Consider the following 27,221-nt stretch of genomic DNA (forward strand, 5'->3'; position numbering starts at 1 on the left):
GCAGGGGTGGGAGGAAAGGAAAAGTAATGACCAATGAAAAATGAAGGGTTTTTTTGTTATAAATTCCCTTGACATGACAGCACCTCAGGGCTGCTTTATTTATTTAGGAAAAGTGATTAAATAGTAATACAACAGGGCAGACCATTGTCTCTCGAGCTCCCCCCCTTTCTGCAGACCCCTGCTGCCTTGGCTAATTGATTGACAATGAACCTCTGATAAAGCAGGTTGTTGGGAGGACCTGATGGGGACTCTCTGTTTTATTCCCCTCCTTCTCTTTGCAGTCTTTGTGGGGTTCCCCACCCCATTGCTCTGTTTGAATTGCCCTCTACATCCCCCTTTCCCTTTCTCTTTCTGAAAAAGCTTTTCAAGGGACTGCTGGTAGACAAACAGCTGACACTCACAAGCAGGTAGGGAAGAATGCCAGTGTCTGTGCCTTGCTATTGACAAGTTTATCTTGGAATCTGACTAGCACTTTTCAACTCTCCATATAAGCCCTGGCCGTAGTGTCAGATGTCATCATAGAGCAGGGGGGCAAGCGGTTGATACACTGGGGTCAGAAGAGCAGCTTGCAAAAAGTTTTCCTTTGCTTGGTCGTCGGATGGCTTTTCCCCACATTTCTAATGCTCTTGTTGCAAAAGGCAGCATGTTACTTCTCGTGATTTCCAAAGATGAATGAATAGGCTGCTGATTAACAGTGAAAAGGCATGTTTTTCTAAACCTTTTTACCTTTACTGCCATTATTTATATGTTTTGGCTTAGAACAGTAATATTTTTTGGAAAGTAGTGGGAGCTAGAAACTGTTGGCACCAGAATGGTAACCTTGTCTGTCCTTCACATACAGTTCACATAGCTGTAGGCTTGGTCTCCTCCTGTTGTTATTGCACAAGGTACATCTGTGTTCCCATGAGCAGTGTTCGGGGCTCTGAGCAAGTGTGACATTTGTGAGCCCTGGTCTGCACAGATGAGACTTTGGGGAGACCTGCCCGTGCCCTAACATGGATATGAAGTGAAAGCTGGTCATGGGTCCAAGCTGATAAACATTAGCTTTTGTGATTTGTTCTTCAATATGTAGCTAATGAGAGATGTGCATCATGATATAGTGGTTGGTTTTATTTTTTTATAAATTTATTTAATCTGGATGCAAGAAAAATCCCACAACTGACCAGGTTAGGAATTTGGGATGAAGTGACTTCCATCAAACCATCTATTCGACAAGTGCAGCACCTTCCAGGCAGTGGTGGCCGGTGGCGAGCACTCCAGTGGCTGTCCTGTTTCCTTCTCTGGCCTCCTCGGTGCTCCTGGAGAAAGGCAGGCATTGCTTCTTGGGGGCTTCAGAAGTAAATCTCCCCAGTGGCACTTTTCCTATTCCCTTGACTCAAAGACAAATGGCCTTTCCCCTTGTCTGCTGGTTTTTACCTCGCTCCTGTTCTTTCAGTGTTGTTCTTTCCTTTCACCTTTTGCTGTTTTTTACCTTGTACTTTATTAAAACAAACAAGCATTTTTCAGAGAAGTTGGTTGTGTCTTCCAGGATTGTCTGCTGCTTAGACAGCAAGTCCTAATCGATATGAGAGTTTCTGCCTTCAGCAAAATGTGCTCGATACCCGTCTGTCTGTCTGTGTTGCTTTCCTTGCTCCTAATCTGGGGTGCCTTCTGTCTTTCCTTTGCTGCTTTTTCCTTTTTCTCTTCACTTGCCAAAAGGATAAATACTGCTGTTAGAGCTCTGTTGACTTGGCTGACTGAACTGAACACTAGCAGTAGAGAAGCCAAGGTTAGTAAATGGCCTGTTTCTTGAGCCTGCAGCCTTGTCCAACTGAGGAGCAGGTGGAAAGGAGTCTCTCTGCATCCAGTGCTGTGATCATATGTGTATGGGTAGAGTCTAATGCAACATGCCCAGCTCATGCAGCTCTTCCTAACTGCACTCATCTGAAACCAGTCCTATCTTCAGTAAAAGTAAATTTCCTTGTTTTCCTCAAAAAAAAAAAAAAAATCCCTATAACCTGCAAGGCAGCAAGTGTGATTTCAGAAAAAAAAAGGGGGGGGATTTAGTGGTACATTGACTTAGTCCAGCTTGTCCAAAAAAACCTAGATAGCTTAAAAGTATGGGTGCTCCTTGCTTGAATTTAGCAAATACTTCATGAACTGTCATCATGCACAGCACCTTTTTGATGGCAGCAAGTCACCAAATTAAAAATACTAGGGGAGAAATCTTAGCAAACTTAGCACAATAAAAGAATACCGGAAGGTCCTTCGGAAAGCTGTCAGCACTCTGTTCTTATGAATTTGCTAGTCCCAAATAGCAATTGCTCTCATCTGTCTCAGGCACTTAGGATTGTGCTTACCTATTTTGCGCTTGGTTCATTACAGTTCATCTCTTTTCATTCTGTGACTTTAGCAGCTTTTTGCTTTTCTTGTATTTGAGACACTGTAATATCCTTTGAGAATGTGTGTTGCATTGTAATGGCTGTGTTGTTCAAGTACATGCACATTAGACTGATTCCTCCAATCTTGTGTGTGACTTCCAGGGCCTGTTTCTATTGATTCAGAAGTGAAGCTTCCATTAATAACAGTGGTATTTTTAAATTCTTATTTTACTTCGTTAGACAAAATCAGTTGAGCAAAAAACCATTGTCCATGGCTAAACTATTGTTCAGAAGATAACACCATGGCTAAATAAGTTCCCTGACTTCTTGGGAGGAGGGATGGTGAAGTTTTGAGTCAAGGGTGGCTGGAATTTGTGTAGTGGGGAATACTTTATTTGAAGTAAACCTGCGTGTTTCAAAGCAGGAGGTCACTATTCCATGGTACCTTTGCTCTCTACTGTTTGGCGAGAGATAAGAAGATACTGTGTGGTGTCTCTTCCATTTGCTACAGTTGATTAAGCCTATTACTAGTGATCAGTTAGGATCATAGAAGCCATTTGATTTTCAGAAGTAAGGTAAGTGTGTGGGGTTTTCAGTCGAGTTTTAAAATGAGTTGACTGTTGAAAATGACAATCAAAAATAGCTTTGTCTAAGCTGGCAGAAGTTAGGTCCTTCACCTTCTTGGGAGCTGGCTCACTCTTTAGCGAAGAGGGATTTTCTTCTTTGTAGGATTTGGCCTGGAATTGGCCTGCTCTTGCCCAGAAGGGCAGTTTAGATACGTACCTGGCCAGCTCAGTGCCTGTCCTTCACCCTGACATGCCGTTTGTAATCCTCAGTTGGTGTTGTCTTTGCCTCAGCCTTGCGGGCAGAACAGCCAGTACAAATGTCTGGACAGAATAAGTCTAAGTATTTCTCCTGGCAGGTTTAAAGACTTCCTGCCCTCCCTGTATGGGGAAGGGTGACCCTATCACTCTGATCTGCTCTCTGGGAACTATTCCACAGGTTTTCAGCATGTTGATTTTTTTTCTCCGTAAAAAAAAATAAATACTTGTGCTTTTTTCTTTTACTGGTACACATGATGCTGGCAGAATGACCTCAATTCTTCTCTATCTGAGGATGTCTGTCCTCCCTGTAGGCTCTCTGTTTGTTTTTGGTTGTTCCTTGTTTCCTCCAGACTCATATTATTTACACTAGCCCCAAAGAACTCATGGTTTTTGTCCATCTTCCCCTGTTCAGACGAAAATGCCTAAATTAATCTAAATGTCCTAGTCTCAACTGTGTTTCCCATTTGTCAAGATGGGAAAGGCTACATCTTGACAAATGTCAGTGTTTTCAGCCCTGAAAGCTCTGCATATTCTTCTCTAGAGGACCTGAAGATTCCATGCGAATCACAATATGAGAGAGAACTTCATTTGGTGAGCTAGCATTCTTTTAATCAATCAGGTCAGCTTTTGCTAATAAAGGCCTTCTCTTCCCAGGAAGACACTCTGCAGCACTTTCTGCAGGTACAGCTTTTACCAGCTCCCCTAAACTGGGGTAGGACTGTTCATTCGATTTCCTAAGGAAACAAAAGTTATGTTATAATTATGTCTGCTCTCAGTTTTACCGCTGCCCTATAGGGCTTGAATCTGTCTGACAGTTTTAACAAAATTTGACAGAAGAGAAGAGGTGGCAAAGGTGTTAGGATCTTACAGGTTCCACAGAAGCAGACATCAGAGGGAGCACTTCTTAATGCTTCTCTCGAAGAAAAGCTGCGGTGTGTGTTTTGCCTTTGGTAAGTGTCTGGGAATCCACATGGGTATGCAGCCCTGAGAGACAAATGCAGAAGAAACAAGGCTGTTAGGTCCACTACAGCAATATTACAGTGTTTGTGTCTGTGTTGGAGGGTGGTAGGGCTCTCCCCCTTTCTCACATGCCAAGGCAGTGTATTGTTGGCAGAACTATTACATGTGGATCAGATCAGAAGCGGTGTAAAAGAAGTTAGAGACTAAACTAGAGATCAGCTGCTGAGCAGTTTTCAGACTCTAGGTCTGGCCTTCTGCATGTCAAAGATTCTTGATACGTACCTGTGCTGCATAGATCTGAACAGCGCTTGTGCCCCAGGATATCAACTACCTTCATAGTGATATGTGACCAAGAGGAAATTAAGCAAAATAACATTGGCAAGCCAAAACTCATTTGAAAATAAATGACCACACTTACTGCATAGTCATTCCTCATCTTAAAAGAAGGTACAAAACCAGCTAGTGTGTCCAGACTGAAACAGGGCTGATGTACCTATCTCTACGTACATTAGTAGCCCCTGTATCAAATATAAGAAACTTGGCAAATGAGGAAGTCTTCAGTGTAAGTAAATGAATGAACAGTGCAGGGGTAAATGCTCCTAAAGTGAACTGCAGAGCAGATATGAAAACTGAATTAAGTAGAGACTTGTTTTGCTAAATGCCTCTCTCACCTGGCCATAGCTGAGGTCATTAGCGCCAGCATCTGCTCTGATCACACAAACGCTTACTCTTTGCCCTGGCTTCTTGTCTGCCTTCCCAGCATAGAAAGCTGAGCATGAATGTAAACAACTGTAGGACTAGGAGTACCATTATTAATTATCCTCAAGTTATATGCTTACTCCTAGCTTCACGAGCTGGCCCGGAGCGTGTGTTCACTGCCCATCCCTGCCTAAGAGGCTGTGGAATTGCTGACTCCTGCCAGTCAGTCATTCCACTGGAACTGTTGTCTGTCAGGCAGCACTTCCATGTCTCAGCAAAGCACCAGATACTGCAGAGAATAATCCTGTGAGGGCATGGAGGAGAGAATGGTGAATTAGCCTGAAGCATGTGCTACTCTTCCTCAGCTCTTCCCATTCCCTGGGGATGGGAAAGAATGAAGGGATTAGTCAGGAGAAAGCAAACTACCTATATGCTGAAGGATTCACACACTGTAACTGTATGTGAAGTATGTCTTTTTATGACTGTTTCTAACTCCCTTGGAGCAAATTCTCTGGGAAAAATGGCATCTCGGCACTTCTCAGCATTAGACACTAAAGGTAAAGGAACCCATATTCCGGTGAAATTCGAATAGGAAAGTCCAAGCAAATAAAACGGCATAAGTTTCCGAAAGTAAGGTTTCATTGTAGCTGTTTGACACACAAATAGTATTTTTTGGTCCTGGTTTATTTCTGAAGCTTGATTATTAACATCTACAAAGTGCAAGATTAGATTTTGACATTTATGTCTTTTCAATGTTAAATTTTCAGACTTAATTACTGTCATTTTTTTATTAGGAAGGTAGAATATAGCCTTGTAACCTGCAGCGTGCATGTAGCATGTCTTATACAAGGGATAGGTATAATGCAAACATGCAGAACGTTATTTATGCATAATTTCCACCAGTGTATTTTTTTTTCTCTCCTCTTGGATAGTTTCATGATTCTGCATGTTCAACATGACTGACATAAAGGGTGTTGTTTACATCACCTAACTGTAGCAACCTAAATACTAGATGTCTAGGCTAATTCGGTCTTCATTGATTGGAAAAAGGCCTAGATGCCTAGGGGATGATTCACCTCATCTGCCATGGAGAGATGCTGTGTGTGAGATGTTGGGGGTAGACTGGGGTGGATCACTCTCTGGACTGAGCTGTCTTCCCAGCCTAGACCATTGCCAGTGAGCCTAGATAGGCTGACGAAGGGTAGCTGAGATGGATCATATGACAGATAGCAAAGACAGGGCTATGCATTGTATCTTTAAATGGCCATAATCGAAGATGGGAAGGCTCTTAATTTAGGGCTTAGTCCTGAGCTCCTTCTAATAGTCAGAAAGTTTCCGCGGACTCAGGAGGGTTGGGTCCATCCTTTGGAGCCTATTAAAAAAAATGAGACTGGAACTGGGGACCACTGAACCCTTCCTGATTTCTGAGGAAGCTGATCTAGACAATAATTACACTGGGATTTGTATATTACATAGATAATAATAATTGGATAGGGTCAAACTCACATGGCTTCAACAGGGAAAATTATCTGTGTTTGATTTGTTAGATTGTTTTGAAAAAGTTAGTAAGAAGCTCATCGAAAAGTAGACAAAGGTGAGTAGAGGGCCAGACTTTGTTTAGAGGTATAAGAGTTTTGATAATTCCTTTAGAAAGAGAATTTCTTTGAAAGAAAGCTAATACTGGGAAAGGGGTAAAGTATAGGTGCAAATTTAAACCGGAGTAGGCATAAGAGGAGGAAACAATGAAGTTGTACAGAAAATGAATAGCATGAGACATCTTGGGGACCAAGCTGGCTTGTAAATCTGTCCTCCTCCTTTGTGGGTTTGAGTTTTCAGATGGAAAAAAAAATGTGGAGTGAATTGAGGCAGATGCATAAAAAAATACAGCCTGAAACTGAAGTACTTCTCACCTTCTTATTCTGTTTTTGTACTGAGCAGCTAGAGAAATGTTGTATGTCTGATTTAACACTGAAAATTTGTTGCTGTGCTTCTGATTACGTTGCTTTATGGCTTTATCAAGCTGAAAGCTTTTTGAAGTCTCTGGGTCATTATCTTTTCTTTGTATTTTATGTTGTTTTTAAATGAATTATCTTCTAAGCTAATCTGTCACAGATTTAATTATTATACACAATCATGAGAGAGTTGCTTTTTCCTGATACTAAGCAAGGAGCTTTATTGAATAAGGAAAACAGTTAGGTACTTAATTCTAGTTTGGTCTTCCATTTTCTCTCTTTCACTATGGAGCTACTCCAATCTCTTCTTGCTACAAGTTTAAATAAATAGGTATCTGAGTAAAAAAAATAGTTGTATGTGTCTGCAGTCACTGTCGAATCTGAGCACATCGCAACATACTGAAAGCAGCAGAAATGGTATTTTCCGCACTTTGCAGAAGAAGAATTGTATCCACATGTCTTGGGTTCCTCCTCCCTAGGCTCCCTTGCCACTACCTTAAATCAAGGAGAGGGGCTTGTTACGGCACTTTCACCCCATCTTGTGTGCTACTTTCTTCCCAAAGTGTTCGCACTTGGAGGTGAACCTCTTGATGTTGATGCTGCAGCTCTGCTCAGAGGTGTTGTTGAGAGAGGTTCATCTGTGCACAGCAGCACTTTATTGCTGTTGTTTTTTCCAACCTCTGTTTTCCTTGCTTGATTCCAAGGCTGTTTTGGTGTATTTTCTTTGATGAAAGGTTTGGGATTGTTCCTTCCCTCACTTTGCTAACAGTACATCTACAGCTACATTTTATATATAGCTTGCTCTTCAACATCCTTTAGGTAAGGGTGATTTTGTGGTAATAGTAATTTTTACAGTATTCTCCTCGATCTAGACTCTGGGTTTGCCAGCCCTTTGCACAGATTTTAGATGGATAATAGTCTATGTGAGCACTAGGTATAGGTAAAAGAGACTTGGTGAATGTTAAGCTGCTTTTCCCTTGTCCTGTGGGAGCTGCTTTCTCCAGCTGTAGGCAAGTATTCTCTCTGCAGACATGAAATGGTCCCTCCCTCCCTCCACTCCAAGCTATTTGTTGAGTTGTGCTATTGATCTCTCTGAGGTGGTCTGCTGTATCTGACTCTGTTCACTGGAAAGGACCCTCAAGAGTTTAAAGCAAGGAAAAGGTAATGCCTTCCCTTCTGGCAAAGATGATGGCAAGTTTATGTTCCTGAACTTCCAAATACAGGATTTCCAAGGTGTTAAACCATGAGCTATCTCTTCCTCCTCTTCTTTCTCCCACCTTCTGTCTCTCTTGCTCTTTTTTTTTCCTCCTTAAAAAAACAAAGTAGCATAAGTGGTCTATGCCACAGAAATATGTTTGTCACACTACATCACTTTGAACTGCATAACATCAAAGAAAATCAGTGCTTTGATAACTTGATTTGAAAGGATTGTAGAAATAGCCATCATTATGAATCACAACAGATAGGAATGGAAAAGATGATGATTTTCCAACAGCAAAGCCTGTAAAGTAAAGAAAAATGTAAGGTAGGTGCCACGTTCTCATCTAAAAGTAACCTCAACCTTACAAATGTTATGTAGCTTTGCTGGATATAATTTACTTGAGGATGTGAAGAGGAATGGGAAATATGCATGAAAATACATTTTTGAAGAGCTAGGAAAGAAACTGGGCTCAGAGAAGGACTGGAGTAAGTGGTGCATGATGCTTTGGTAGAAACTTCTTCCCTGTCCTTCTGTTTTAAAACTACTTGTCCTGAAGGAAGAGGCTTCCCAGATTGTGTACCAATACTCTCCTCAGTCAGGAGAACTTCAGTCCTTACGAGCTGTACGTAACCATCTGTGGGAGGAGAAGGAGCAAAGCCCTTAGCACTTCTGTGCTTTGGCGTTCCTCTCCCGAGGAAGCTCTCTCCATGAGCTGGAATGTGTTTCTGGCTGCAAGCAATTAGACCTTAAAATTATGACTTCTCAAATGCAAACAGTTTAGAATGATGACATCTGAAATCTAAAAAATGAGAGTTTAGCTTATCCTTGCTTTCATTTTAGCTGATAAGAGTCAGAGTACTCAGACAAACCAGCTCCTCAGCTGTGGAGCAAGAGGGAGTGGGCTGAGGCAGGTGACATTGGTGTTATGTCGTGTACCCCCACTGAGAGTTAAGTGCTGGCTAGAGGGGAATGTGTATAATGTTTTTAATGGTACTGAGTTAGGAGACTGGTCTAATTCAGTCTTAGCTTTACCACTTGGACTGCATCACCCACTCCAAATACAGTGAGCTGGTAAAATCCTACATGCCATTTTGCACTGTTTCATCCAACCTGAGGGCTTGGTGTATGTATAATGAATGCTAAAACTCGAGCCAGTCAAAGTATAAACACTGATGCTTCAGTGCTTTTCAGTGATCTGAAATTCAGAGGCAACTTATGAGGAGAAGTGTTCTGACTCTTCACTTGTTCTTCTGAGCAAGGCTGGCACTGAAGTCTTTGCTGTGCTGAGCTACTGCTAATGCAAATATTACCCTGTTCTGAGAGCTTGGGAAAGGGGAACGCTCTCATTCATAGATTCCTTCATTTATTTCTGTGAGCAAAGAAGGTGGCTGTTTCTGTGTTTCCTTTGCAGAGAGGCAAGATTTACCTCTGCTGAGCTCTTAAAAATACAGGTTCCATAGCAACAGTGCGAGTACCTTCTGTGAGCATCTTCCAGGGCTAATAGGATGGCATATTAGACAAACAGGGCATTTTTTTCATGTCTCTCCAGCTGTTCAAACCCTTCACCCTTAGGTATTAATGCATTTTAAAAATTAAAAGAAAAGTTCTGTGTGTACCACAGTCCACTGCAGCAGAGCTTACTACTGGGGTGCCTGCTAATTTCATCTGTGCCAGCACAGTGGAGCAGGACTGTGTGGAAGCTCTCCTAACTGACTAGTCAGGAATCTGCTTATTTTAAATACGGAAGCAAGCACAAAAAGAAAAGGCAGGCAAGTGCTTGCTTCACTCTAAGGGAAGTACAAATTTGTTGACTCCTGAGTTCTAGTCACAAGCTGCAGCTGTAGGTTATCTTTTTTTGTAACACACCGTTGAATTATTTGCATTGACTTCACCCTTAAAAAAGGTATACCGACATTCTTTCTGTGAAGAACTTTTGCTTTGCAAAAAGTTCTACCAGCAATTATCATACAAAATTATTTCTACAATGACATTAATTTAGAGTCCTAATTCTAATATTTGGGTTTTCTGTTAGCTAAGATGAGATATCGCTTTTTTATTATGTATATGGAATGATATCACCTCAGACATATGTTTAGATCATATCTGATCTTATGAATGCCAGAAGAGGCGGCATTAACATATGCATCTTTTCATCAACTGGACTGTATATATATTTGCCTTTTCAAGAAATTGCATGTCAGTTTAAAAAAGAGAGAAGTATTTGATTAGAGGGAGAGAAAGAGAGATGCATTTGATACGAGAGTGAGACAGGAACAAAGATAGCGCACGTCCTGCACTGATTGTGTTGACCAAGTGTATTGCTCAGAATCAGTGGTCAGATTATTCCAATTATTTTGATTGGAGCAGTGGGGACATGGTAGCATCAGATAATGGAGAGGAGTTCAAATGATATCTGGAGTAGCTGAGCTGCTGTAAGCTCTCCTCAAATAAGAATAAATTCTACTGGAGAAAAAATGCATTTACTAGGATAAGTTATGTAATTACACTAAACTGACTACATTGACAAAAGCACACTTTTGCTTGTAAAATGATGTTGAACTAATAGTTTTGCCTTAGAAGTGGTGTACAATGATTTTCCTAATCAACATTACTAACCAACTGCAGCAGAGACCGTCTGAGCTTACAACAGATTCCAGAGTGGCGCTTTGCTGCTGGCTGTGTCTGTAGCTGTAGGTGTCATACGGGGACACTAGCGTTTGAAGGAAAAGCAGAAATACCTTTGTGTGCAGAAATACCTTTGTGTGCTGTGTCAAAGAGGTGTTAATAAGAACCACAGACATCTCATTAATCTCATCCAAGCATTTTTAGCCTTCTTTCCTGAACAGGTTGATCAATGTGACTGTGCTATGTGTCTTCCAGTCTTCCACTCTAATATTATTTTTTTTACTATGGTTGAGAGAAAGACAGAGGTTGCATTTCTATGTGTTCTGTGAGAACAAGCAGTCAAGTGAGGGAGAGATCTGCGTTAGTCCTGTTCAACCAAAGGAGAAGCTTTAGACTGCATTTTTTTCACCCAGGGACTCCACACAGGAAGGGATGGAAAGAGATAAGCGATCCTCCTGTGGAAAACGTTTCAGGCAGACATCAGAGCTCGTAAGGCACAGGGTAATCCAACCATGAGGCGCAGAGATCCAGGAAGCTGAGCTGCCTGAGTCATATGGATTACTCATGCTTAATGTGACCGCTGCTCACAGTTGGTGGTGGTGGTCTGGTTGTGGTTTGCCCTGGCTGAGTCCTGCCTGCCAAGTAAGCATCTCTCCTAGTTGGTGGCAGGAGGTTGCGTGCGCTCCTCCAGGCAGCCACTGCCGACCCATGTGCCTGTGGGGAACAGGCCTGTCTGTCTGGAGTGCATGCCTGGTGCTTCCCTAGTTTGAGGTTTTCTATTTCAGCTTCAGGTCAGTTTTCAGAAGATAGTGGCTTTTAAATACTCAGTGTTGAGACATCTTGGAGCTGGTCTTTTGCCTTTGTTTCTTGAGAACTGCTAAGACCCTTTGACTGCCCTCTGAGCTCTTTTTCTTATGTTAGATGCTAAAGTCAATGTATGGTGTTTCCATGTTAGTGGCAGAATATTGATATTTGTTCCTTTATCTCCAGGGAACAAGAAATACTTTGTTGTTTTAAAAATAAAAAAGTTTCAGAGGGTGGAACAATTAAATTATTTTCTTAGTACATCCCAATTGTGCACTTCTGGCATGGTATACAAACTCAGTCTTTTCCCCTCTCTGTTCCTTAGGCTGTCAGCGCTCAATAGGCTTGTCCAATGGAAAAGCCAAGGTGTGCAGCTATAGTGGGTGGTATTACTGCAGCACCTGCCATGTGGATGACACCTTCCTCATCCCTGCACGCCTCGTTCATAACTGGGACACTTCGAAATACAAGGTAATCCGCCTGCAGGTTGGTTTGCTAACAAGTGAACTGAACTGCTATTTAAATCGAAACACAGACATCACAGTGGGTTGAGGATTAAATGCATTGTCTGCTAATGTCCATCTAGCTAGAATGAGCCAGTACTAGTGATTCTGCTCTCTCTCAACCAGACATGTTCTCTCCACAACTTCCTTAGTCAGGCCTAAGGCATTCCCTGCACAGAAGCAGCCATTCTTCTCTCCCTGGTGACATCTGTTTATCTTGAATTGGTGCTGCTTGTTGATGATGACCCAGTGAAAACTGGTATAACCCAAACGTGGGTTCTTGCAAAGTCCAGTAGGTTGCATCTGTTGGCACAGACCTTTCCAAAACATTAGAAAGATGTCAGGGCAACACTTGCTTGGACCAGGCAGCCAAAAATAATGTAAAGAGAAAATTCTACAGTTGTTCATTGTTACACAAACAGCTTTTCTAAAACTTCAGTGATCTGCTGTTTGCTGCTGCCTGAGTGGTAGGTTGCTTGTTAGGGTCAACTGATTATGTGCCCCAAGGCAATATGCCAACAAACATGGTAGTTGTGTTTTGCTGTCACAGAGAGAATATGCTGAAACAACAGCAAACTCGTAAGGAATACAGACCATGCTAAAGCTTCAAACCTAACAGCAGCAGTTAGGAGAGGCTGTTTGATGTTTTGTGTCTGCAAATATTATTATTACGGGCTATTTGAAAAGGAAAAAAATAACCAGTAAATGCCCTATTAGAGGAAAAACAGCTCTCTTGAAGATGAAAATTTGTCAGAAGAGGAGATTATTAAAAGGTAGCTAGAGCCTACCATCAGGAAAATGATAGTCTTGTGCTAAGAAATGCAAGATTCTTCAAAGTTTGTAAAGCTCCTACATGTGGAGACTAAAAACCTCGTTTTTCTAGAAGCCAGGAAAAATATTTAAGAATTATTTCTTTGAATGCTTTTCCCAAAGACTAAACTTACTGGCCCAAGGCAGTATAGTTAGTCCTAACACAGAGAAAGTGCATAGTAAGGCAAAGACATCTCATATCAAGGTATCAGTGATATTGCAAAGAAAATAAACTGTTTTGTTTATTGTGTAAAAACTATACTCCAAGCTCTGCTTTCTGTAGTCTAGGTATAGGCAGCTAAGGCACAAAACAAAATGAGACTTCTAAGCTTAAGCTGCAATTGAAAATCAAATTCACTGTGATTATTATAGTGAGAAAATGTCAATTTGCACTTTTTGTAGTCAGAACAGTTGTGAGGTGATTTGAAAGCATGACCAAATTTGTACCAGTGTCTGATTGTGGCAAAGCACTCAGAGAAATAGATTTAAAGAAGGAACACCATTCCTTAGGTGTCCTTTTCCTAAACACTGTGTCATCCCCAACTATTAGAGGAGCAATGGAGGTCATGCAGGGGTCTTGTGCCAAAGTGGCAATGTTAAAGCTGAGCTGAGGTCAGTGGTTGGACCTCTTCAACTTCATCCAGTCCACATATAGGATAAAATCTTTTTGCTTTTGTGAAATCTGCTGTTTTCTCCCTTTTTTGTTCAACTCTGCACATATATGCTTTTATATGCATATCTGTTCCTGCAGTTCCCCCATAGGAACTAAGCAGTGCTTTTCTGAGGTACAGCATATAGTGCCTGCACTTCTACATCTATATCTCTTTTCTCCGTTCAGAGATAAAATTTGATGTCTGTTTATTCTGAGTTGTCTAAAAGGCAACTTAATGCTTGCTGCAGTGCTAACTAATGGTAATGAAGCTGTGTGATTCCTTAATAGTATATTGATTAAATGCTCTGATTTGGCAAAGACAGATATTTTACTTTCTTGAGATGATCTTAGCATGAATAATTTCCATTTTCTTTGGGCTCATTTTCAAAGGAAGATCACTTAATATGTTAGCATTTCGCCCCCCTGTCTGGTGAATGTGCCCACATGAAGCTGTCCAGCAACATCCCAGAATGAAGCTAAACAACAGAGCTTCTCCTAAGCACACAGCTCTGCCTTGCACAGGTAGTGCAGTAATGCCTGAAAGTGAAGCTACTCCAGATACAAACCATATTTGTTGACCAGAAGAACTAAAACAGAGCTTCAGTCTTTGAATGCTTCTGTATTTCGCATGGTATGAAATGTGCCTGTCAGTCCACCAAGGGAGGAAAGTGAATGAAGTTAACTGAAAAGCTTCATTCCTTCCCATTACCATCTTTTTCCCCTCTGCAGAGGTCTCTGGAGTCTGTCATGTCTGTCTCAGGCAAAGCAAGCGCTGATACCTACCCCAGGACATGGGCTTTTATGGTGATATGATGTGATTGAACACATTTTTTTTATGTTTATTGGATTTCCCAACACCTAAACAGCATCTGTAAGGTAAACTTGCAAGAATTAACTAAGCTTTGCAAATGGAGAGGTTCTTGTCTGCTTTTGGCAAGACAGGACATGAAAAAACAGAAGCAGCAGAAATCTGCCAAGTTAGGTCTTCCCATACCCTTGAAAAACAACAATGCACTTAACACCTAAAAGCATGCGGATAAGAAAAGAAAAATTGCCGTGATTGTAATTAAAGATGTTTCAAAGAACTTCACCATTAGTCATGTTTCTTCTGTCATAACCGAACCATCAGTTCAGTCCCCAACTCACTGTTTTGGGTTTTTTTCCTGTCTCTCTATTGTTTCCATATTTCTGTTTTTCATGTGTTTGTGTGAAGGGAAAAGAAAGAGGCAATCCTGGAAACATCCCTTCTTCCCTTTGCTCATGCCAGCTGGTTTCCCTGTTTACATGCAAAAAACAGTAAGCATTGCAGTTCGGTTCTGGTGACTTCCAGCTTGATCAAAATGCCAGATGAACATAGCAGGAAATGAACTTCCTGTACCAGAAGGCTTCAAGGGAGGCTGACTTCTGGCAAATTGAATTCTGAAGTACAAGTTTGCAGCCTCTAGAAAATCAAGGTCTGAAAATGTTAGCATCCATCCTTGTGTGATGTTAAAGGCTAAAATCCTGTCACACTGTATCTTTCCATTCCTACTGGTTTTATTTTAATGGGATAGTCTAGTCTCTTCAATAAATGGGACTGTAAGGATGTTAATACATGTACTAATATATTGGCTGGTAGCATGCTGAATTATTATGAGTGCATGACCCCTCCTGTTGTAAGACTTCATTTCAGCTTCTTGTAACTTTGTCATGGTTGGTTATGTGAGTTAATGTTTTACGTGACTGGTGTGCCTGCATCAAGCATGCACAGAGTGAGCTAAGCCTACCTGCCAGCCAGGTAAAGGATATCAGGTAAAGCTGCTTTCCCTGTGGTCACTGCTCCTCAGGTACTTTGTTGGCAAAGAAAGAAGAAGGTTCCCTTCCCTCCCCTTCTCTCAAAGGCTACACTCAGACTGTACTCCACCGGAGCTGCACTGTAATACTTTGTCCTTTGGGATCTGGATTTGTGTAGTAAGTAGGGCATGGAGCTGCACACTGGATGATGGAGAATAGCCGCTCTTTGTGCAGCCTCTATCCTAATATGAGGTTCAGCTCATATAGGAGAGAAAGATACAAGTGTCATTTTAAACTTTGTCTCATAATGCTTATATATTGCAGAGTCACTCAGGTGACCTCAGTTCTGTGGCTTTCTTGTTTCTGAACTGCAATCTCAGGTGGGTTCCCCCATATGGGGTATGAGTGTGCATGGGCCAGGGTGTAACACATACTGACAGTAATCCCATCTTGCTAATGGGATCCCATCACCCAGGCACCAGACCAGGTAGATGGGGGCAGCCCATCACTTGAACAGAGGTTCAGAGCAAAGGAGTAAGACTCCAAAGACAAGACTAAGCACCAGGTCCTGCAGAGGACAGAAGTCGGGAGTTTAAAACTTAAAGCTTAAGTTGCCCATCAGTGAAAGAGGAATATTTACTATAGATACAGCAGTTGTTAGGACATGGCTGAGATACTACAGCTGAATCATTTAATGATTGCAAAATCAGCTTGGAAGTAGTTGTTTAATTGCGTTCTCTTCTGTGCGCTGCAGTTACTGGGTCTAATAAAACATCAGCATTGCTAATGTTAGAACTCTTGACATATTTAAGATTTGTAAAATTTTGTTCTATGAATTCCAAGTCATCTGTGCTGCTCCTTACACAGTATGCTGTCTGTTCCTCCATTCAGACAGCCTGATTCCTTGTACATGCACTGCTAAAGAAAAAGAGAGAGAGAGAGAGAGAGAAATATGAGTGGAATGTTTTATAGAAATAAGTGATATGTTTAATATGGCTTCTGGACCTGAGAGGTCTGTGAAATTATGGTCTACTGTGTTAAAAATGCACATTGCATTATCTGTGTAGCTGTTGGTAGAAAGACTGTCCTGGGTGTTATTTACTGTATTATTATTACACATTGTGAAAAGGTTACAGGTAGGACTAACTTTCCTTGTAGATAGTAATTCCTGTCTCAGATGTGCTCTGTTAGTGGAAGTGCTGCTATTTGTATGGACATACATTGCTGTCTTACAGAAGGGAAATAACTTCTAAATCTGAGGAGATTGTGGTGTGCCCTTTCTTTTTTTGTTAATTGCAGCAAAGGTAGCATAGGTGGCCGCATTCATCCCTCCCTTGCCTCAGTGTAAATACTGCTTTAAGGGTCTGGAGGACTAATTTAATTGCAGAACACATAGTATTTTTAGAGCACAGTTTCAAGTGATTTGCAGTTCATTTCAGATAATCCCATCTTCTCTTTTCCAGCTGTGATAAAATACAGAAGTAAGGAATGAGAGGGTCTTAGGCCTTCTCACCTCAGAAATAGGAGTATCTTTTCTAGAGAATTAAAGTCCCATTAATTTATCATCATTATAGTAGCTTTTTGCAGGTGAAGATCTAACAGAGCACTGTCATGAAAAAGGCTTAAGAAAATTTTATTCCAGATGAAATATTGAGAATAATGCCAGTAAAACCCATTTTGTTTATCTTTATTTTTAAAAACTTGATAGATCTGCTTCTGATCTTTTTTTTTAACCACATAACTAAGAATGAAAGAAATTGGAATAATACAGTACACTGGAATTCTATACCCTGAGATAGTACAGTGCAACTGGATTTGTAGTGTATATGTTTCTTTTTCTAATGTCAAGCTTTTTTTTTCTTTTCCAGTATTGCACTTATTTGATCTTTGCCTTTTTGCCCAAAAGAAAACAACAAACAAACATAAAAATATTGACAGGGAAGAACCTTACTGATCATAATTTTTAGACTTGGAAAATATCTAGTATGCTATGTTACCCTGAAGTGAAAACGTGTGGCTGAAAATATCACTGTACTTTGGTTGAGCAATTAGCTTATACATTCAGCTTTGATAGGCTTGATGAAGTTTGAGCTGGGTAAGCAGAGACAATTGGATCTCTTTTAGCTTTGTCTTCATCTGTATCTGGTAACAGAATAACATTTCAGAAGCAGAGAATGACTGACATCACAGAGGAGAAGAGCCACTTAAAAAGAATTGGGAGGAAAGCCTGGCTAAACTAGTTACTTTATTTTTCAGGTGTCAAAGCAAGCCAAAGAGTTCCTGGAATATGTGTATGAGGAACCGTTGATTGACATCCAACAGGAAAATCCCATGTTGTACCAGCATGTTGAATCTCTGGCAACTGTTGTCCGCCTGAGACAGCAGCTAAAATCTCTCCGGGCCTATTTGTTCAGCTGCAGAGCAGCAGTGGCTGAAGACCTGCGTAGAAGGTAAGGACCAAGTGCAACATGTAGCACAAGGATATAGTTTCTTTGTTTTGTTTTGTTTTGTTTTTGCTTTTTGTTCCCACAATCCAATTTTGAAGGTGTTACATATTTAGAAAGACACTGTGCTTCTACCCGACCTCTTAGAGCAGCTGGGTACCTACTGTCAAAAGAAAATGGTTCCAGTAGGTTTTATAGGGCCTGAATGCATCTTTGACTCCTTAGACTTCCTGACTCTGCATGAGTATTTTTAGTTAGGTGTGGCACCTCAGGCTCCCTGAGGTGGGGTGAATGGCTGCAGGCACATGGAGCTGACATGATGGTAAACCCATCTGTAAGCATTTGTGTCCAGGTTTGCAAGTAAGGCAAGCCTGCAAAAAAAGAAAGCCTCTGTGTTGGAATGATCAGCTGCCAACTGATAAGAAAGCAGATGGCATTGGTGGCTGTATTTTAAGCATTAAGTTTTAAGGACAGAGGACCTGAATTCTCTGAGAGGAGGAGGAGGAGGAAAATACACCAGTGTTTTTGTCACAGGAAGAGGAGTGATGATGAAGTTTGCTATTCAGCAGATAACTTAGGTCACTGCTTTGAATAGCTACCTCAAGAACAGCAAGGAGAAGGATATAGCAGCAGGTTTCTGCAGAGCACTACTGAGCTCCTGTATCAGATCCACAGCATGCTAATATGGGTGTGTGTCTTAATGCTCAATTCCTATTACTTGATAGGACAGCTTGCAGCATTTTAAAAATCAGGCTGATTGTTTTTTTCTGTTATCCTAGAGGGTAGTATTATATTGCAGACTGTCTTGCTGTTCAGCTGTAATAACTTTCCTATACCAGCCTCTTCAACTGTAATAAAACTGAAAGGAGAGCAAGACTTCTGACGGCTGCCGTTCAGAAAAAGAGTTAGAAAAGAAATTATGCCCTCTGATTAATGCTGAAGAAAAGAATGCCCTTAAAATAGAGAGGAGGAGGCAGGAGAGACTGAAGGGAGTTGGGTAGGAGAGCAAAAGAAAGAAATCAAAGGAGGCCTAAACGGAGAAAGAAATCAATGGACTAGTTAAAATGGGAAGAGGGAAAACCAGGAGAATAGAGGAGATTTTGAGAGCCAGAGCTGAGAGAAAGAGATAGTGGGGAGGGTTCTCTGGAAGAGAAGAGTTACTGAGGGAACCAAGACAAAGAGGGAACCCAAAAACTTGCCTCCAAAAGGGAGAGATGACAAATGCTGAAGAAATGGAGAGAAGAAAGAATGGACAAAAAATAGCACAGAAGTGTGTGTGATGTTTTAGGGAAAAAAAAGAGAAATGGGTTATTAAAATATTAAGCATTTAACACTAACTCTGGTTAGCATAAAGAGAGAAGAGGAAGCAGCAGTGTGGGCAGATATGTCACTTCTAGTTTCATAGCTCTGGCTTGGGTGATAGCTTTTTATGCTGTATTGGCTGGATACCGCTGGTGCCCTGTTCCCTCTGCCAGAGTGAAACACCCAAACTCGCAGAAGAGGGAAGTGTGGGAAATGCTCCCTTTTCTTATTTAAGGGTTCCTTAACACTGTCTCAGATTAAAGCTGAGAAGACTTTGGCAGCCACTGTTGTATGGGAGGTGCTTTGTTGGTTCACAATAACCCTGATTTAAACTTCGTCTCCTTGTGTGCCTGCAGCTGATCTCTGTGTAGATTGGTGAGAAGGACCCTAGCCCAAGAAGGGTGAGAATGCTAGGGTGTTACTTTTGTTCTGCGGAAGCAGCTGCACTCTGGTTGGACTTGCAAAGTCCAGTAAAAGCCAGTGAAGCAATGTTTCAAAAGCACAGAATAAACCTTGAATCCAGCTCCTTCTTGGATTGTGAAACCTCTGTCAGGGTTGGTTTTGGTACTCGATTGGTTCCTGAGGTCTCCCATAAGAGATTTGCAGGGATGTAAAGAAAGAAAAGTCCCTTTTCTGGAAGCAGCTATTCCTTGCTCTAAACTGGTTCTATTTTTTTTGTTTTGTTTTCTTCATATAGCATATGAGCATACAGACCCTCACGCTCAGTGTGATGGCTTTACAGAGCACAAGTGACAAGTAAACAAAGAAAATAGATAATTTAAATTTCCCTTTGGCTCTTCACATGAGCAAGTTTCAAGAAAAGGGGGAGTTAAAACAATACTGTTAGGCAGCATTCCTAAATTTAGTACTGTTTCCTATTTAGAAATGAAAGTCTGAGGGAGAGAATCCAGTTATCAGTCCTGCTCTAAAAATGTTCTTTTTCTGCTTGGTCTTCACCTTACTATGAGAATGACTATTAATCATAAGCAAGTGAACACAGCATCTTGAAGGCCTGTCAGACCCATATAAACAGACTGAAACAAACTGTTAATATTGCTGTCTAAGGTGAACTAAAAACAGACTGATTAATTGTATTGGCACCTTGCTGCCTTAGGGACACTGATAGAGCCTGCCTTATTAGGAAAAAGCAGATCACTTGGAGTCTTCTTATATTAATATTATTTGTATCATCATATTCTTTAAATCTATACCTTGCTCTTGAACTCAGATCTCAAAATGAAGATGGCAGTGAATCTGGAAACTCTTGATGTCCTCTGGGAAGACAAAACTGTTTACAGTGCTTACAAGTTGCTTTTTCTGAAGAATTCCAGATGGCTATAAACCAAGTTAGCTCAGGATCCGGTTGGTTTAAATGTGGAAATGTTATTTATAATGGCTGGTGTCCATAGATAGGTACTTCAGGAACTTTTTAAAACTTGGCATCTAGCAGAGTACTCAGGGCTGAACCACAATGTGAACTTTAAGAGGCAGGTGACCAAATAGAAAGGAAGGAAGGAAGAGAAGCAAAAGAAATCCTAAAGTAGCTAGGAGGCATAAAGTGAAAATGATCTGCATCACTAATAATGATTTATTTTCGCAAATGTTTTCTAAATTCTTCTTGCATTTGCAAGGAGAAAAAAAATAAAGGAAATCAGAGTTGACTGTGAGGTGAACTCAAACCCTCCATCAGTCAGCAGAGTACCGCTGAGATAGCCAACTGATATCCTAGCCTGTTATTGAGCACTCTATTTTACAAGGAGCATGATTATGCCTAGTTTGCTGTGGCTGTCACCTCAGTATTACAACGGACATAATTTACCTCAACAGTCTTTACTCAACAAATTCTGCTTGCTTCTACTGGTTGCCTTGCTCGTGTGGGTGCTGTTCAGATAGAACTGAACAAGACTGAAGCCTAGAGCCAAAGTAGTTATTGCAAGTGGAACTGTGCAGATCCCAGCACAGCTGGCTGACTGTATGATGATGGCAGAGTGGCACAAGCAAACAGGAGGGAGTCAGCCAAATAGCTTGGAGAGAAAGAAAGTGTCCCCAACTCCATTAAGCCACTAGGATATTCTGGGAAGCCACTCTTAAGTGGTGTGTCATTCTGGTTTTGCTTTCTTCTCTTTATCTCTAGACGTAAGTAACACTAACAGCTTCTCCCTGTGCCATAGTCTGTCGTTCTCCATTCTTGTCATGGTCAAATGCTCTTCTAGTGAAGGAGCTGACAGAGCATTTTTTTTGGAAAGTCTTCAGGCACCTTCATGTCTTCTGTAGGGGTAGGCCAACCCTGGTCAACTTCAGAGCTCTCTCCGGGCTCTCTGCTCTCTCAGCTGCATTGCTCAGATATTCTTAGACAGATGACGGTGATAGAACATAGAAGTTTTATCTGCATCTGCAGGAGGTTCCCCTACATGTTCGTGCTCCTTTCAGTGCCCTCTATCTGGAAGTAGACCTCCTGTACAGCAGTGAGAAACTAGGGAAAAAATCACATCTCGTTCTTCATCTCCTCTGTAGGATACCATTTGTCTATCAGTTCCAGAACAGCAATATATTAGTTTTACTTAGCAAAACACCAGTGCTAAGTGTGTTACAGGAAGACCATATTAGAGCTGTTTGTTGCAGGAATAGGTTGAAGGTCCCCTTGCAGTGCTGCAGACACATGGTCTTGGCTGAGCCTGACGTTCTGTCAGCACAGTGCAGAATGTGATGCCAAATTCAGTGATGCCGAACAATAGAATCTTGTCGCTTTTTACAGTGAGGCCTTAGAAATATCGCTTCTGACACAGGGCTAGATTACTTTCAAAATGTTTGTTTGGCAATTGGGGAACCTGCCTAAACACATCACAGGAATCCTGATTGATCTTACACAATCATTGTACCACCAAATGCCTCACGTATGTGAAGCTGGGGCTGTGTCAGGTCATCTTTCAGACAGAGGATGACAGAAGATCATTAAGTCATGGTGCAACCCTCAAAGGAGACTCGTTTTCTCCATTTTCTTTGCAGCACACAGGCCATTTGGAGAACGGAAAATCCCAAAGTAGAACAAAGTCATAGCGTGGGAAAGTAGTAGACTGCAAAAGGAATATTTGGGCAAGGGAAAGGAACAGAAGGCTGTGGTTTCCTAGCAGAAGGCTCCAAGTTAGATGAGAGTCCAACAGAAGAAGAAAATTTGTTGCACAGGTGATTAGAAAGAGGGAGAAACTCACCCAAAGGGCATATCTGAATATCCTGTGAGGATCCAGACCTAAGACCAAACAACAACCAAAAATGAGGAAAGGTGAGGAAAGAAATGTGGGGAGGTATGCACATGCATATGTTGTTTTACATAGATAGTGCATGTGTGTAATCATTGCACTAGCTAAAATAAGGGATGTCTGTGGAGCACTTACAAATAGACCATCTCTTTGCCTTCAACTCTTGTGTCTTTCTGAAGAAGTGACTGTGCATGCAGGCTCCTTGCAAGGCAAAGATCTTGAAAAGCTTTCCCTAAAACTGCAGGGGGCTTGGGTGGAAGTTGGGTGGACTTTGAGCTTTCATTTCAACTGAGAGTAATAAACAGAGAGCTGGGGATCCAGGAAATGTGCCAGAGCAGCCAGAGGTGGCAGCAGCACTGCAGTCTGTTTAAGCCAAGGGAAGATTATAAACATGCGAGCCAGTGCTCTACTGTGGTAAGCTGAGGAGCTTGCCAAGGTGTATGTAATAAGTTTTCCAGAGGACAGGCTGGTCTGTTGGTTCACGTTAGCATTTTCCTGTCCAGGGACACACCTACACCTCATTGTCAAATACATCAGTAATATTAGACATTTTTCAAAATGGTAGTTTTCCTTCTTCTTTGTAGACTAGTTTGCTGCTACTTTAAATATTACCTGTGTCTTCACTTCAGAACTTGCACTAAAGATTTAGAAGTGTGTCTGACAAGAATAGAGAGCGTTTGCTGGTTGTTCATTTCATTTCAAGTTAATTGGGGGATCTGAGCTATTTTGATTTCAAAATGAAGCTGCATGCCTCTAATTCTCTGCATCCTGCTTTTCATGTCAGTGATATTTAATTCCTGTTTTTTGTCTGTAGTGGTTCTTGCCTTTCACAGTGTTGCTGTAATCTTGCTCAAGTAACCACAGAGGAGAGAAGAGTTTAGTGAGCTACATTTTAACAGAAGGTTTATATTCTGATTTAGGATTGCTGATGAATGATAAGAGTAATTCTTTTTAGGGATACTCATGCGAAATTTCATTAACAATGTTAAACAACACCTTGCTTAAACATGCTCAGTACTAAATCTAGCCCTCAATATGGGCTGAAGATATTTAGGGAATGTCTGCTCCCAGAACATAACCACAAGAGTGTTTATACCTCATGAATGTGAAATGGTTCACAAATGCCTTTTTAGCGAAACCTCTAGAATTGAAAAAAAAAATCATTAATCTGGTGCAAATACCACAATAATTAAGTAAACAAGTCGCATCTGCGGGTAGGAGGCAAATGTTTTTATTTAACTTTTTACTTCTGAATCATCAGATTTTGCAATGCCCCAGTTCCCTGAGTAGCTTTTTTATTTGACTTGAAGGCTGAGGTTCTGATCTCCTAACTACTTCCAGGAGCCAGGGTTTTCAAGGAAATGCCATGTATCAAAAGCCTGAGTAAAACTCTAAGAATTGGCAGCACTGGAAAACATCCTCCCTTTTCCCCTCCATCTCCATCTCTGTTCTCTAATTTATCTTAATAGGTGGCACGTCAAATGAATTGCAAGACAAAATCTAGTAAGAGATGTGTTTACCCTGCCATACGTATCTGGGATGACCGGTAATTAACTTATATCCCTCTATACTTGTTAGATCAAATGGTGATTCTGCAGACTGACATGCAGTGAGCAAGACTGCTGTGCGCACACTGCTTCTCCCCACGTGCATGGCCCCAGCTGCCGGCGGGGCTTGCTGCTGGCAGTTTAGAGGTACTCTTGCTCATCTTTTGGGGCAAGAGCGTGTTCAGTCTGGTGGGAACAGCAGAAAGCAGCATGTTTTGCCTTGTCTGTCAGCTGCCTGAGTTCACAGCCTGGTACCAGTTTTAAAAGTAAGTTGATGGTGGTGCAAATTGTTATGCCAGGGTATGAACTGTGGTGGCTAAGGAATGGATGTGGTATCTAACATGCTGCGTCAACTCTGGGTGTAGCCATTTCCAGCAGAAGGGTGGGGAGGATGTCTGAGTGTGACTGCGTTTTGGACTGGTGCGTCTGTAGTAGATGAGTGAGTCAGAGCTCAGTCAAGCAGTTATCAACCTGGTCAAACAAGGCCTTCCTGGCTGGCATGTGAAATCATGGTGCCAGCCTTTTTTTTGTTTGTTTGTTTGCTTGTTTGTTTTTTCCATGTCTTAGCAGTTTTCAACAAGTTTTTCACAAAAGAGACTTGATTGTGCCCACCTGCCAGCTAACTCAATTTCTTTGGATTGCAGTGTCAAAAGAAGAGTTTGCTCTGCTTATCACATTTGTACTTTGGTTATAGTGTCAGACTTGGGCAGATTAATTGGTTGTAGCTTTAGCAGAGCTGTCAGGGTATTTAACCCATTGGAGAAAAAATCACCTAAGCTGACGATAAACAGGCTTTAAATGCAGAGCAATTACTTAGTGCTAACAAAGCACCATGGCTGCATACTTTGTCCAAATGCAAAAAGCAAAGCCTTATCAGTGTTTGCAGGGGAACACCAGAAGATAACCTTTGTTTGTGTAGATACCTGCCTGATAAAATCATCTGAAAGGGAACGAGTGAAATTTCTGGGTCTGTCTTGCCTGAAGGTTATACTTCAGATTACACAGTATTAAATAAAAAATTGTAATAGTTGCAAATTGAGAATGCACAATTCTTTGTTTTAGTTTGTCCCAAAATCTCCCATGGTGGGTTTCTTTCCTGCTTGCCTTGATTATTTTTATTTCTAGCACATTACAAGAAAGCAATTCAGAGACCTTTAACTGACAGGACTTTGGATTTCATTGTTCACAGAATTAATGAAGCTAAAGGATTGGTTAGCATTGAACTCAGTTTGTTCACTACAAACTTAACCCTGACTGGTGGGCAGAGTTTACAGCGCAGCAGTCTCGTCATTCACAACTGCTCTGTTTTCAGTGATGCTGAAACTGGGCTGGGAGTTTCCAAACTGCATAAATGCTTAGGAGATGCTTTTAGTGGGACATGCACTCAACACTGTTTGCCTCTCAGGGGCTGCAGGTCATGTTCTGAAGCTGCAGAGGTTTGAGTTTTTATTATGATGAGTCCTAACATTTTTCATTTAACCTCTCTAACTCACTGCGGTTCTTCCTATGTTTTAAAATTTGACTTAAAGTACACTGTTTATTCAATACTTTTAATTGGCAAACAGTTCCTTATAGAGCATCAGTGAAAAGATTTATGAAACTGATTATCTTATATTTTGCTTTCAAACAGGGATTTGCTATTTGGAGTTTGTAAATGGCCTTTATGTTAAAGAAAAACTTAAAGCACAAATGCAAGCACGTTTTGGTCTTTTCAGGTCAAGGCCTTCTATTAAACCAAACATACTGAAAGCTCCATCTCATGCAGAAAGTAAATATTTTCTACTGAATTGTTTTTAAGTGTAGTTATCCCAGCCTGCTCTGTAGTCTCTGTCAAGATTTTCAACCAAAGTGTGATTTTAAAATCTACTTGGACCTCAGTATAGTATTTTGTCTGATCACTAATGCAAAAGCATGGTGTTTATGTGCACCTTATCTCACCTGCTGTACTCTACTGGCTTTGAATGCCCTTGGCCAATTTCAGTCGCAGCTGACAGAGGGATGGAGATTGCAAAGACAGTTCTGAGTTACATGAGATGTCTGAGCAAAAGACACTGAATAAGCCCTATCTGTCCCTATTGAAAAGGACTTAAATAAGCCATCACCTCATTAGGCTGAGAGAACCCATGCAGACAAGCTAGCCATTGGAAACTGGACATCATTCATTTGGTTGCTTGCTGAACTACTTTGCTGATATGAATTTCCTACTCCAAGTGGTTTGTTTGCATTTTATAATGAGGATTTTTTTTAATGTGCTTGAGTTTGATATTTTGGTACATTTTGTGCTTTTGTTCTCCATCGACTAGAGGTTGCCAACAAGTGGCTTCAAAAGTCACATTTAGGGATCAGCTGAGTTTTGTGTGTTTCCTTCTTCCCAAATGGGACTGGTGGATATTTTCTGAAGGGGAACCTTAGCCCCAGACGTGCAGCGTAACAAGATGTGTTTTTGAAACTACCACTCAGTGCACCACAGCTGTGCTGAGTGAACATCGTTTGCGTTTTGAAAGGTCAGAGGTTGAGCCAGCTACTTCTAGGCTTCTTCAGTGGCTTTGTCCTCATGGAGCTGTGGGATCTCAGCCTTTGGCGATGTAGGCAGGTGCTCCAGGAGCTCTCTTTCCCTCTGCATGCATTGGGTACCACACAGGAGCTAGCCGAATGCACTAGCATACGTAAGGAACGTTGCAAATGCTGCTCTAGCATTTTCTCTAAGACAAAACAAAAACAAAACATTCTAGCTGCTCAGCTATTTTTCTGTGGGCATCCACAATCAGAATGTGATTTTCAGGTCAACAGAAGGACTGTGAAGCTAAGGCTGGACCAGCCTTACTTACTGAATGTTTTTTAATCTCTCAGTCTCCATAGCACTAGAAGTAAGTGCTCCTCTGACTTGATTGCCTCTTCTGCAGGTGCATGTGTGTCTTACTGAAGACTGGGAGGGCAGTACCAACTTCTTTTCCTGGATACAGATTTAGAAAGGATGAGGAGTGTTGGATACTGGCTCTGAGGAGCTAACTACTGCAAACTAACAGGAAGCACATGATGCTGGGAAGGCAGAAAGGCAGACTGCAGCGTGCTTTGGGGATGGGAACTGATGCAGGGAGAGAACAGCTGTCACCGGTTCCTGTACTGGCCAGGAATACCTGACAGAGTGGAGCTGATCATGGGTTGTGCCTTAAATGCACTCCTCTTATTGTGAATCTTATTAGTAGTAGATCTTGCAGGAAATAAAATGCAGTCCTGGAAGGCAGGGGAATGAGGTATTAGTCACTGATGTTAGTCATTGACAGCTTCTGCCTCATGGGCTATTCAGGCTAAAGATTTTACCTAGCCTGAGAAAGGAAATCTTTCATTAGCTAATGATTTTCCTTAGCAGTGCTGTGAGGGTGTCATCAAATAATATGGTTCCTGGCAGTGCTACTGCACTGTCTAGTGCCTGGCCTGTGTGATCAGGGGAGAACAGTGGGGAAATTTTAACGAAAAAATTCTATCAGAGCTGAAAAATATGAATAGC

The 27,221-nt window shown here is 41.4% G+C and overlaps 1 protein-coding gene across 2 annotated transcripts in view; it reads left to right on the forward strand.

The window, feature by feature from the left end:
* Window positions 1-27,221, forward strand: part of PLEKHM3 (pleckstrin homology domain containing M3) — an 85,628-nt gene that overhangs the window by 15,354 nt on the left and 43,053 nt on the right. For both annotated transcript variants that reach the window (XM_062579148.1, XM_062579147.1), the window contains exons 3-4: window positions 11,751-11,896; window positions 17,420-17,613. In XM_062579148.1, the coding sequence (XP_062435132.1) occupies window positions 11,751-11,896; window positions 17,420-17,613 (340 nt within the window). The remainder of the gene's footprint in view (window positions 1-11,750; window positions 11,897-17,419; window positions 17,614-27,221) is intronic.

Source organism: Rhea pennata, chromosome 6, assembly GCF_028389875.1.
Source record: "Rhea pennata isolate bPtePen1 chromosome 6, bPtePen1.pri, whole genome shotgun sequence".
NCBI classification, from domain to species: domain Eukaryota; kingdom Metazoa; phylum Chordata; class Aves; order Rheiformes; family Rheidae; genus Rhea; species Rhea pennata.